This window comes from Babylonia areolata, chromosome 15 (assembly GCF_041734735.1).
Source record: "Babylonia areolata isolate BAREFJ2019XMU chromosome 15, ASM4173473v1, whole genome shotgun sequence".
In the NCBI taxonomy this organism is placed as follows: domain Eukaryota; kingdom Metazoa; phylum Mollusca; class Gastropoda; order Neogastropoda; family Buccinidae; genus Babylonia; species Babylonia areolata.
Genome location: NC_134890.1, coordinates 32,070,470 through 32,084,342, shown reverse-complemented (window position 1 = coordinate 32,084,342; position 13,873 = coordinate 32,070,470). Strand labels below are relative to the sequence as shown.

Here is a 13,873-nt window from a genome sequence, read left to right as displayed (position 1 = left end):
TCCCAAGGACACAGCCAAAACCGAAACGGGGGCCGAAACGTTGATGGAGTCTCCCGTCGGTCCGACGGATGAGTAGGCTTATCTGTCGGTGTGTGTCCTGATATGGGAGAAGAGGCCGATTCTGGATGCGCAGCACTTCCCACAGGTGTTGCAAGGGAAAACGTCTCCAGAAGTTGAGCCCTTCTTCCTTCGCTCACGCTTCTCCTTAATGGCCAGAGTTCTCTTGTTTTCGAACGTCTTTACACCTCTAGAGCACAGCATCCGACATTAGCCTGGTTGCCTGACCAGCACAAGTGACTTTTTTTTTTTAGTGAGGAGGAGTTGTGCAGTCCCTTCCCCACTCACTCGCCTACCGACGCTCACAGTCCCACAGGTGCAGATACTGCCACGTGTAGGACGGCCTGCGAAACGTTGACCGATAACATAAAGGATAAATAACTCACCCACTGATATACATACCCTATCAACTCCCCTCAGCCCCCCCTCCCAACACTCCCCACCCCCCTACCTCCCTCATCCACACACATGCACCTCAGAACACACAGGTAACAAAAGTGCACCAGCCACCTTCACACAACATATCATTATGAAGACGCCAGAAGAAAAAAAAATGAGTGAGACACAAAATACACAACAAGGGAAAAAAGAAAAAAAAAATGAAGGTGAGATGGATGTGAGATACAGAGGACAAACCTACAATCAGACAACGAAAGATAAACTGCAACCGAGTCTGTAAAAAAACAACGTGGGCGAGCCAGACGAAAAGTGTTTTGTAGCAGTTTCGTGGAATCAAACTGCGTCTGCATTTTATTGACCCGTTCCAAACACACACACACGCACACAAGCACGCACACACGCACATGCACGCACGCGCGCACACACACACACACACGCACGCACGCAAGCACGCACATACACGCACGCACACACACACACACGTACACACACAGACACATACACACACACGCGCGCACGCACGCACACACACAAACACACACACACACACACACACACACACACACACACACACACACACACACACACCGTCTAATGTCACTCTTAGTGAAAAGTCGTAAAATCGATCAACACAACGAAAACAACAACAACAACAACAACAACAACAACACACACACACACACACACACACACACACACACGCACGCACGCACGTGCACGCGCCATATGTAAGAGAGATACAGACAAACAGAGATAGAGACAAAGATTCATTTCCTGTAAAAGAATGTGCATGCTGCTTTACCCCTTGATCAAAGATTAAAAATGCATGGATAAGAATGGAGAAAGCAGAACAGAAAAATCCGTTTTTAAAACCATTTTAAATTCCATTTGCTTTGCTGCTTTTTCTTTTCTTCAAAATATTCGATCAGCCAATAGATCAGTCAGTCAGTCAGTCTGCTGTCCAGTCAGACAGTCAGTCAACCAGCCAGTCAACCAGTCCTTCATTTAGTGGATCAGTCAGTCAGGTAATAATTGAATCTCATTCAGTCAGTCAACCAGCCAGCCAGCCAATCAACCAGTGAATCAGCCAACCAGTCAGTTAATCAGACTGTCACCCAGTCAGTCAATCAGCGAGTAAATCAGCCAACCAGTCAGTATCAATCAGTCACACACATGGTCCAACGCTCGGCGTATGTCACAGACTGACGTAAGCTTCCAGTTGTGGCCACAGCCAAGTGGGGAGCCATATGATCAGCAGTTGATCCTCTGCAGTGGGAAATCATTTACAGCTTAGTCTTTTGTGAAGGACTATGACTCTCAAACTAGGAGGCAATATTGGCATTGGCTCTCTGAGTGCTGCAGCCTTGGTGGGCTAGCAGGTCTTCAGGAACCATCCCCATCGCGGACTGTGCTAAAAACCCTCTTGGCAGAGAGAGACTGGGGATGTAACTTGGGCAAGACACTCTCCACCATAGTCAGATTCCACCCCAGATAGTCAGGACAGCAGATGCCTTCCCTCTTCTGCTGTTCTGGTGGTCATCTGACTATCAGTCAGTTAATCAGTCAATCAGTCAGCCAGTCAGTCGGTCATCGAGTAGAGACAGACAAGCAATTATTCAATCATTATGGGGCCGTATTCCAGACAAAATTCATTTTGCCTTAAGGCAAGTTACCTTCGACATGGTAGGGACCCACGGGTACAGTTTAACGTGAAGGTTAAGTTATCTTCGTAATCAAGACATGCACGGTGCACTCAGGCAGGTTAACCATCCCTTTTTTTATATAACAAAAATCCCGGTGACCCCCTTCTACGCATGCTCTTTTACTTCTTACCGCACCACAGTTCCGAGCATTGTCGAGAGGGTTAGCAGAACACGTGCTATCCACAAATCACGCCTGTTTGGTTCCCTCAACAAAAACAACGCTACCAAAGGATCTGCCATATTTACCTCTGCTTCGTGGGCAGTCGCTCTTGGTAGGTAGTACGGGTACTTAAATAGCCTTCGGGTTTGTAGACCGGCGGGTAGGCTCTTGTGTTCCTGAGTACCGGGTATTGCTTACCCTCGGTCAGTTTGCCTTGCCGCAGGCAAATTACCCGCAGGCCCGACGGTCTCTTGAATACGGCCCTGGCCAGTGAGTTCGTCCACCCAGGTACCACTCAATGTGCCTGATCAAACGGCCGTCTGTCCTCTTCGTTTTGTGAGTGATGCAACCAGCACATCATCCCTCAGCTGACGTCAGCTGCCGCTTCATTACTGATGAGGTCATGCTCAAGACGATGAAGAGAATCACAGAGAGACAGTCACAGAGACAGACAGACAGACAGACAGAGAGAGACAGACAGACAGACAGATAGATAGACAGAGAGAGAGACAGATAGAGACAGAGACAGACAGATAGAGAGAGACAGACAGATAGACAGACAGAGACAGACAGACAGACAGAGAGAGAGAGACAGACAGACAGAGAGACAGATAGAGACAGACAGACAGACAGAGAGAGAGAGACAGACAGATAGATGGACAGAGAGAGAGACAGACAGACAGACAGATAGACAGAGAGAGAGAGGAAAGGAGACAGAATAAAAAAAAAAAAAGGAAGGGGTGAGAGAGAGGCAGGGAGAGGGAGTTAGAGAGAGAGAGAAAAAATGAGGACGAAAGGGAAAGAGAGTGAGAGAGAAAGAGACTGAGAGGAAGTGTGTGTGTGTGTGTGTGTGTGTGTGTTATGTTGTGGTGTGTGTGTTGCGTTGTGTTGTGTTGTGTTGTGTGTGTGTGTTGCGTTGTGTTATGTTGTGTTGTGGTGTGTGTGTTGCGTTGTGTTGTGGTGTGTGTGTTGTGCTCTGTGTGTGTGTGTGTGTGTGTTGTGTTGTGTTGTGTTGTGTGTGTGTATGTGTGTTGTGTTGTGTTGTGTGTGTATGTGTGTGTTGTGCTCTGTGTGTGTGTGTGTGTGTTGTGTTGTGTGTGTTGTGGTGTGGTGTGTGTGTGTGTTTGTGTGTGTGTCTATTTGTGTGTGTTATGTTGTGTTGTGGTGTGTGTGTGTTGTGTGTGTGTTGTGTTGTGTGTGTGTGTGTGTGTGTTGTGTGTGTTGTGGTGTGTGTTGTGTTGCGTTGTGTTGTGTGTGTGTGTGTCCGGCTAGGTCAGTCCAGTTATCTCATCGGCTCTCGATGCAACAGCCTGAAACTAATTCCACACGTGCTGGGGTTCACCACCAGGTGATTTGTGGCCACTCGATATCGACACCCCCCCGCCCCCCTCCTACCCCGACCCTCCCCCTCACCCACACCCACACCCACACACCAACACCCAAGCTGTTGAAAAAGGAATGATGGTCGTTTTGGGTTCAGCCTTTACTGTCACCCCCCATCCAACCCCCCACTCCCACCGCCCCCCCCCCCCCAGCCCGCCCCCCCCCCTCCCCTCCCCCGACCACACACTCTTCTGCTCTTCATGATAACTTAACGAAAGCAAAGGTGGTGCATTCATTCTAGTTTGATAGCCTGTATCGATTTTCGCTACTTCTCTCTCTCCCTCCCTCTCTCTGTTTGCGACACCCCCACCTCCACCACCACCCTCACCCCTTCACCCCTTCCCGCCCCCTCCCCAATCCTCCTCTCGTCATCCTCTGCCTCACTTCTGACCACAACCGTTACGACTTTACACACACACACACACACACACACACACACATACCACCACCACCAGCAGCATGACCATCACACCAGACACCCGGTACATAGACACACAGACGCAAACACTCACACAAACACACACACACACCCAACACAACAACACAACACAACGCAACACACACACACACACACACACACCCAACACAACCCAACACAACACACACACACACACACACACACACACACACACACACACACACACACACACCCAACACAACCCAACACACACACACACACACACACACACACACACACACACATACACACACACACACACACACTCACAGAGACAGACAACCAAACAACACAACACGACACACACACACACACACACACACACACACACACACACACACACACACTCACACACACACACACTCACAGCATTCACAGAGGCACCCGTCTGTGTGTTGGGCAAATCCGAGGGGGCCTTCTTACTTCACGTTTTTTTCTTTTCTTTATTTTTGTATTTGTATTTGTATTTCTTTTTATCACAACAGATTTCTCTGTGTGAAATTCGGGCTGCTCTACCAAGGGAGAGCGCGTCGCTATACCACAGCGCCACCCATTTTTTTGTATTTTTTCCTGCGTGCAGTTTTATTTGTTGTTCCTATTGAAGTGGATTTTCCTACAGAATTTTTTCCAGGAACAACCCCATTGTTGCCTGGGTTCTTTTACGTGCGCTAAGTGCATGCTGCACACAGGACCTCGGTTTATCGTCTCATCCGAATGACTAGCGTCCAGACCACCACTCAAGGTCTAGTGGAGGGGGAAAAAATATCGGCGGCTGAGTCGTGATTCGAACCAGCGCGCTCAAATTCTCTCGCTTCCTAGGCGGACGCGTTACCTCTAGGCCATCACTCCACACTTTTTTTTATTTTGTTGTTGTTGTTGTTGTTAACCAAGACAACCCCAATCTGTATGGTTCACACAACAGGATTGTCGCATCTCTCAAAGTGAAAAAGGACCCCCACACCCCAAACCCCTACCTCCCACACCTTTTTTTTTTCTTCCTTCACCCAAGACACAAATTAATGTCTCATGAGGAAGTGGTAGTTGGGGACAAGCGATGTGGAATTTTCCTCCCAAGAAAGTGTCGGTAATTGTCGTTGGTTGACTGTGAGTGGGAGTTGGTCTGAAACCCTAAGATATACATATCTACCACCTTTCCAGACGGCTTAATGATATGCCCCGGGCATTTCGCAGGTTATAGGGCCCACGTTCAGTTGGCCTTGCCTCGCCGGAAGCTGTGGCTAAAAATAACCACCAACCACCAGCTGCAGCAGTTAGTGTGCGGAAATAGTTTTGAACGGTTTTTGTCCAAACTTTGGCTCCAGGTGGGTGTTGGGATGGGGAGAGGGAGTGGCCGTGGAGCTAAGACGGAACATACAAGTAAATATGTCATAGGAATCAGTGCGCTACAGTCCCGTTCATGCCAACACCAATGCAACAAACATGCGTGTAGTAAATGTGAATATACACGACAGTTGAGATGTAGATAGATAGATAGATGGATATATGTGCACACACACACACACACACACACACACACACACACAGATTGCCGTCTAATATCACTTCAAGTGGAAAGACGTTAAACTGAAGACGACGACACAGAGAGAGAGAGATAGATGGATATATGGATATATTATATGTCCACACACACACACACACACACACACACACACACCACACAACACACACACACACACACACACACACACACATATATATTATAACGTGTGGTCATCAAAAGGAGCCTCTAGTTTTATACTTTATTTCTGGAGATAAAAAATTCAATAAGACACGGAAAACTTTTGTTTGCAAGTTTAACAAATTTGGATTTATTCTGTATATTCATAAAGCTGGTACATTTTAGAGCATTTATGTGGTGTTGGGAGCATTTATGTGGTGTTGGGAGCATTTAGGTGGTGTTGGGAGCATTTAGGTAATGTTGGGAGCATTTATGTGGTGTTGGGAGCATTTAGGTAGTGTTGGGAGCATTTACGTGGTGTTGGGAGCATTTAGGTGGTGTTGGGAGCATTCAGGTGGTGTTGGGAGCATTTATGTGGTGTTGGGAGCATTTAGGTAGTGTTGGGAGCATTTACGTGGTGTTGGGAGCATTTAGGTGGTGTTGGGAGCATTTAGGTGGTGTTGGGAGCATTTTTATTACAATAACCGACGTGCAGCTTTTAACGTCTGGGAACGGACAGTTGAACACACAATGAAATTCAACGCCGATTTCATTCCTATGACAAACGCTTGTTGAAAGCTGTTCCATTCGAAGGAAAGGTTTGAGACTGTAGGTTTGACGGACCTAATGCCTGGTGTGCCGGACCTAATGCCCGGGTGATATTTTGTCTGTCTGTCTGTCTGTTTTTTTTTCAGATTGTTATCTTTCTGTGTACATGCAACGTGTTCTCATGTGGACAGGCTGGTGGCGTTCGCATTAAACTTCCTGCGTTCTCTCTGCCTCTCTCTCTCTTTCTTTCTCTCTGTTTCTCTCTCTCTCTATTTCTCTCTCACTCTCTATTTCTCTCTCTCTCTCTCTCTCTCTCTCTCTCTCTCTCTCTCTCTGTGTGTGTGTGTCTCTAATTCTCCGCTCCACCACCGCAAAGTCATCCTTGTCGTTCTTTTATTTATTTATTTTTTAAAAATTTTATTGTTTTGTCCTTGCTCCTTCAATCGTCTCTACACTCCATCTCCTCATCTTTTTCTTCCTCTGTCTTTTTTTCCCTCGTCGATCTTCTTCCTTTTCTCTTTCTTTTCTTTATCTTCTGTTTCTTCTCAGTTCTAGCCTTCCCGTGTTACATTCCTTTCAAAAGATGGGGAACATAAGCTTCCAAGTGTTAGGAAAAGACTCAGAACATAAACAATAGCAGCAGCCACAGGAACAGAGACATCAAAAAGATGTGAAGGAGGCGTGTCTCTTTTCATAGGTCATACAACATTTTTGTTATTTTATTTTTATAAATAATTATTTGAGGCGCACTTTTTGTGAACTCTGTTCACACTCTATTATTGTTTCACTCACCTTATTCTTTTCACATCTTAAGCTTACAGGGTGGCAACACACACACACACACACACACACACACACACACACACACACACACACACACACACACACACATATATATATATATTATATATATATATATATATATATATATATATATATATATATATATATCGGAATGAAAGGTCTTGGAATCTCCGACTCCATCCCCCCACCCCATTCCTGTTTGTCAGACTGGTTTTGGATTGAAAAAAACCCATATAATTATTACTAATCTTCTTCTTCTTCTTCTCTTCCTTCGTCTTTTCGACCTTCACTTTTTCTTCCTCCTCTTTCAGGTCCTCCTCCTCCTCCCTCTTCTTCTGCTTCTTCTTCTTCTTCTTTTCCTTCGTCTTTACCTCCTTCACTTCTTCCTCCTCTCCTCGTCCTTCTCCTCTTTCTTCTTCTTTTCCTCACGTCATGTGGAGTGATGGCCTAGAGGTAACGCGTCCGCCTAGGAAGCGAGAGAATCTGAGCGCGCTGGTTCGAATCACGGCTCAGCCGCCGATATTTTCTCCCCCTCCACTAGACCTTGAGTGGTGGTCTGGACGCTAGTCATTCGGATGAGACGATAAACCGAGGTCCCGTGTGCAGCATGCACTTAGCGCACGTAAAAGAACCCACGGCAACAAAAGGGTTGTTCCTGGCAAAATTCTGTAGAAAAATCCACTGCGATAGGAAAAACAAATAAAACTGCACGCAGGAAAAAATACACACACAAAAAAAGGGTGGCGCTGTAGTGTAGCGACGCGCTCTCCCTGGGGAGAGCAGCCCGAATTTCACACAGAGAAATCTGTTGTGATAAAAAGAAATACAAATACAAATGCTCCTTTGTCTACCTCTCTTTGCGAAGGCAGTGCCGTCCACCCACACCGTTTATCAAAAGGCAGCGAGAGCAGTGAACACCGGACTGGGTGATGAAGTTCTCTGGTTCGCCGCCTCACCCTTTTTTCCTCTTTTCTTTTCTTTCTTTTATGAGAGGAGAGGGGCGGGGAAGGGGGCAGAGGAGGGAATGGGGGGGTGGGGGGGTCTTATTCCTTCCCTTGTCTTCTCTTCCTTCCTCTTTGTTGTCTGCGTGAAGTTTGCCTCGTGGTGTCTGTTGCCCACCCAGAACACAGGGTGTGTAGTGTATCCAGCACCCCACCCAGAACACAGGGTGTGTAGTGTATCCAGCACCCACCCAGAACACACACTGTGTCGTGTATCCAGCCCCCCACCCAGAACACACACTGTGTCGTGTATCCAGCACCCCACCCACAACACACACTGTGTCGTGTATCCAGCACCCCACCCAGAACACACACTGTGTAGTGTATCCAGCACCCCACCCAGAACACACACTGTGTCGTGTATCCAGCACCCCACCCAGAACACACACTGTGTAGTGTATCCAGCACCCCACCCAGAACACACACTGTGTAGTGCATCCAGCACCCCACCCAGAACACACACTGTGTCGTGTATCCAGCACCCCACCCAGAACACACACTGTGTCGTGTATCCAGCACCCCACCCACAACACACACTGTGTAGTGTATCCAGCACCCCACCCAGAACACACACTGTGTAGTGTATCCAGCACCCCACCCAGAACACACACTGTGTAGTGTATCCAGCACCCCACCCAGAACACACACTGTGTAGTGTATCCAGCACCCCACCCACAACACACACTGTGTCGTGTATCCAGCACCCCACCCAGAACACACACTGTGTCGTGTATCCAGCACCCAACCCAGAACACACACTGTGTCGTGTATCCAGCACCCCACCCAGAACACACACTGTGTCGTGTATCCAGCACCCCACCCACAACACACACTGTGTCGTGTATCCAGCACCCCACCCAGAACACACACTGTGTCGTGTATCCAGCACCCCACCCAGAACACACACTGTGTCGTGTATCCAGCACCCCACCCAGAACACACACTGTGTCGTGTATCCAGCACCCCACCCACAACACACACTGTGTCGTGTATCCAGCACCCCACCCACAACACACACTGTGTCGTGTATCCAGCACCCCACCCAGAACACAGTGTGTAGTGTATCCAGCACCCCACCCAGAACACAGACTGTGTCGTGTATCCAGCCCCCCACCCAGAACACACACTGTGTCGTGTATCCAGCACCCCACCCACAACACACACTGTGTCGTGTATCCAGCACCCCACCCACAACACACACTGTGTAGTGTATCCAGCACCCCACCCAGAAAACAGACTGTGTCGTGTATCCAGCACCCCACCCAGAACACAGACTGTGTAGTGTATCCAGCACCCCACCCAGAACACACACTGTGTCGTGTATCCAGCACCCCACCCAGAACACAGACTGTGTCGTGTATCCAGCACCCCACCCACAACACACACTGTGTCGTGTATCCAGCACCCCACCCAGAACACAGTGTGTAGTGTATCCAGCACCCCACCCACAACACACACTGTGTAGTGTATCCAGCACCCCGCCCACAACACACACTGTGTCGTGTATCCAGCACCCCACCCAGAACACACACTGTGTCGTGTATCCAGCACCCCACCCAGAACACACACTGTGTAGTGTATCCAGCACCCCGCCCACAACACAGACTGTGTAGTGTATCCAGCACCCCACCCAGAACACAGAGTGTGTAGTGTATCCAGCACCCCAACCAGAACACAGAGTGTGTAGTGTATCCAGCCACCCACCCAGAACACAGACTGTGTAGTGTATCCAGCCACCCACCCAGAACACAGACTGTGTAGTGTATCCAGCACCCCACCCAGAACACAGACTGTGTAGTGTATCCAGCCACCCACCCAGAACACACACTGTGTAGTGTATCCAGCACCCCACCCAGAACACAGAGTGTGTAGTGTATCCAGCCACCCCACCCAGAACATAGACTGTGTAGTGTATCCAGCCACCCCACCCAGAACACACACTGTGTAGTGTATCCAGCACCCCACCCAGAACACAGAGTGTGTAGTGTATCCAGCCACCCCACCCAGAACACAGACTGTGTAGTGTATCCAGCACCCCACCCAGAACACAGACTGTGTAGTGTATCCAGCCGTCCACCCAGAACACAGACTGTGTAGTGTATCCAGCACCCCACCCAGAACACAGACTGTGTAGTGTATCCAGCACCCCACCCAGAACACAGACTGTGTAGTGTATCCAGCACCCCACCCAGAACCCAGACTGTGTAGTGTATCCAGCACCCCACCCAGAACACACACTGTGTAGTGTATCCAGCACCCCACCCAGAACACAGAGTGTGTAGTGTATCCAGCACCCCACCCAGAACACAGACTGTGTAGTGTATCCAGCACCCCACCCAGAACACAGACTGTGTAGTGTATCCAGCACCCCACCCAGAACACACACACTGTGTCGTGTATCCAGCACCCCACCCAGAACACAGACTGTGTAGTGTATCCAGCACCCCACCCAGAACACACACTGTGTAGTGTATCCAGCACCCCACCCAGAACACAGACTGTGTAGTGTATCCAGCACCCCACCCAGAACACAGACTGTAGTGTATCCAGCACCCCACCCAGAACACACACTGTGTAGTGTATCCAGCACCCCACCCAGAACACAGACTGTGTAGTGTATCCAGCCACCCACCCAGAACACAGACTGTGTAGTGTATCCAGCACCCCACCCAGAACACAGACTGTGTAGTGTATCCAGCACCCCACCCAGAACACAGACTGAAGTGAACTGAACTGTACTGAACTGAAGTGAACTGTACGGAACAGAACTATGTTGAACTGAAGTGAACTGAACTGTACTGAACTGAACTACTGAACTGTACTGAACTGAACTGAACTGTACTGAACTGTCCCGGCAGACTGTTCATCGAGCACTGAACTGAACTGTACTGAACTGTCCTGAACTGTCCTGTCCCTGCAGGCTGTTCATCGAGCACTAAACTGAACTACTGAACTGTCCTGAACTATCCCGTCCCGGCAGACTGTTCATCGAGCACTGAACTGAACTGTACTGAACTGTCCTGAACTGTCCTGTCCCTGCAGGCTGTTCATCGAGCACTAAACTGAACTACTGAACTGAACTGTACTGAACTGTCCTGTCCCTGCAGGCTGTTCGAGCACTGAACTGAGCTGTACTGAACTATTGAACTGAACTACACTTGACTGAACTGTACTGAATTGTCCTGTCCCTGCAGTCTGTTCATCGAGCACTGAACTGTACTGAACTGAACTGAACTGTACTGAATTGAACTGTATTGTACTGTACTGAACTGAACTTTACTGAACTGAACTGTACAGAACTACTGTACTGTACTGTGTCACGCGTCGACATATCCAGAATGTGAGACTCCCCTTAGCTGACCTATTTCTGTAAGCCGTCAGATAGGCTGGCAACGCGTTAGGCCCGAATCCCACGTGCGAACCAACTCGCGTCAGTGAGTTGTGTTTTGGTTTTTGATTTGTTGTCTTTGATTTGTTCCTGTATCTTTCTGGCACTCCACTGTCAACTGCTGTGAGAGTCATTTCGACCAGGGGTTTTGGGAGTTGATCGGGAAGTCTTCTGCTGTGGTGAAGCAGCAGGTTGCCGTCATTTGTCGGCGGGCGTTGAAACGGCTGGAACACCAGTTCCAGGTTTTCACATAACCTGTCTGAGGTTTTTATCTTCCATTGTGCCCGTTTGGACGGTTCCACTCCTCTGCTGGTTGTGGCTGTGGGCTGGAGGGAGGTCTGCATGGTGCGGGACTGTGTTCTGCGGCAGCGGCGGACCCGCGTTGACGATAACAGCGACGACGACAACAGCGTCGGCTGGAAGAACTTGGTCGCTGTGTTGAGTGCTGTCCCCCAACTTACTATCTCCCTTATCCCATCCATTCCTGACCGCTGGTGTATTCTGGACTGCGGCGGCAGAGGCTGAGCACAGCAGACTATAATTTTTGTGTGTTTGTAATCGCGTGAGAGGGGTAGTTGTCAGTATTGTTTTGTTATTGAATTTCTTGTTCAAAAATACCAAATATTATTATTATTATTATTATTATTATTATTATTATTATAATTATTATTATTATTATTTTGAATAAATGTTATCATTTCAAGTGGGATCTGGTTGTTCCGACTGGTGCGGAGGGCTGACAGATTCATTGAGTTTTTGTCATCGTTCGTCCGTCTGTCTGTCATTCTGTCAGCCGTAGCGTGACATACTGTACTGTACTGAACTGAACTACTGTACTGAACTACTGAACTGTCCTGTCCTGTCCCTGCAGGCTGTCCATCGAGCACTGAACTGAACTGTACTGAACTGTCCCGTCTCTGTAGACTGTTCATCGAGAACTGAACTGAACTTTTCTGAACTACTGAACTGAACTGAACTGTTCCTTCATCGAGCACCGAACTGTACTGTACTGAACTACTGAACTGAACTATGCTGAACTGTCCCGTCCCTGTAGGCTGTTCATCGAGAACTGAACTACTGAACTGAGCTGTTCCTTCATCGAGCACCGAACTGTACTGTACTGAACTACTGAACTGAACTGTACTGAACTGTCCCGTCCCTGTAGGCTGTTCATCGAGAACTGAACTGAACTTTTCTAAACTACTGAACTGAACTGAACTGTCCCTTCATCGAGCACCGAACTGTACTGTACTGAACTGTTCTGAACTGAACTGTACTGAACTGTCCCGTCCCTGTAGGCTGTTCATCGAGAACTGAACTGAACTTTTCTAAACTACTGAACTGAACTGAACTGAACTGAACTGTCCCTTCATCGAACACCGAACTGTACTGTACTGAACTACTGAACTGAACTATGCTGAACTGTCCCGTCCCTGTAGGCTGTTCATCGAGAACTGAACTACTGAACTGAACTGTTCCTTCATCGAGCACCGAACTGTACTGTACTGAACTACTGAACTGAACTGTCCCTTCATCGAGCACCGAACTGTACTGAACTGAACTACTGAACTGAACTGTCCCTTCATCGAGCACCGAACTGTACTGTACTGAACTACTGAACTGAACTGTACTGAACTGTCCCGTCCCTGTAGGCTGTTCATCGAGCAGCTGGACGAGGCCACCCAGCAGCACATGACGTACCTGACGGAGATCTCGGGCATCTTCCACACGGTGGGCCAGAGGCTGCTGGACAAGCTGCTCCTCAACGATAGCCTGCCCCACAGCTCTGACCCTGACGCCGACAGGATCATCGTGCAGTCACTCTTCAACGTGAGTTGGTGGTGGTGGTGGTGGTGGGGTGGTGATGATGAGTCGGTCTTCAACGTGAGTTGGTGGTGGTGGTGGTGATGGTGTTGGTGGTGAGTCTGTCTTCAACGTGAGTTGGTGGTGGTGGTGGTGGTGGTGGTGAGTCTGTCTTCAACGTGAGGTGGTGGTGGTGGTGGTGGTGATGGTGGTGAGTCTGTCTTCAACGTGAGTTGGTGGTGGTGGTGGTGGTGTGGTGATGATGAGTCTGTCTTCAACGTGAGGTGGTGGTGGTGGTGGTGGTGGTGTGGTGATGATGAGTCTGTCTTCAACGTGAGTTGATGGTGGTGGTGGTGGTGGTATGGTAATGATGAGCCGGTCTTCAACGAGAGTTGGTGGTGATGGTGGTGGTGGTGGTATTTGATTTTGTTTGTAGTTCTTTTTATCACAACAGATTTCTCTGTGTGAAATTCGGGCTGCTCTCCCCAGGG

The 13,873-nt window shown here is 48.6% G+C and overlaps 1 protein-coding gene across 1 annotated transcript in view; it reads left to right on the top strand.

Annotated features, from left to right (window-relative positions):
* LOC143290329 (bile acid-sensitive ion channel-like) overlaps nt 1-13,873 on the top strand; it is a 93,745-nt gene that overhangs the window by 54,948 nt on the left and 24,924 nt on the right. Inside the window, exon 4 of the mRNA XM_076599682.1 lies at nt 13,232-13,409. Within this exon, the coding sequence (XP_076455797.1) occupies nt 13,232-13,409 (178 nt within the window). The remainder of the gene's footprint in view (nt 1-13,231; nt 13,410-13,873) is intronic.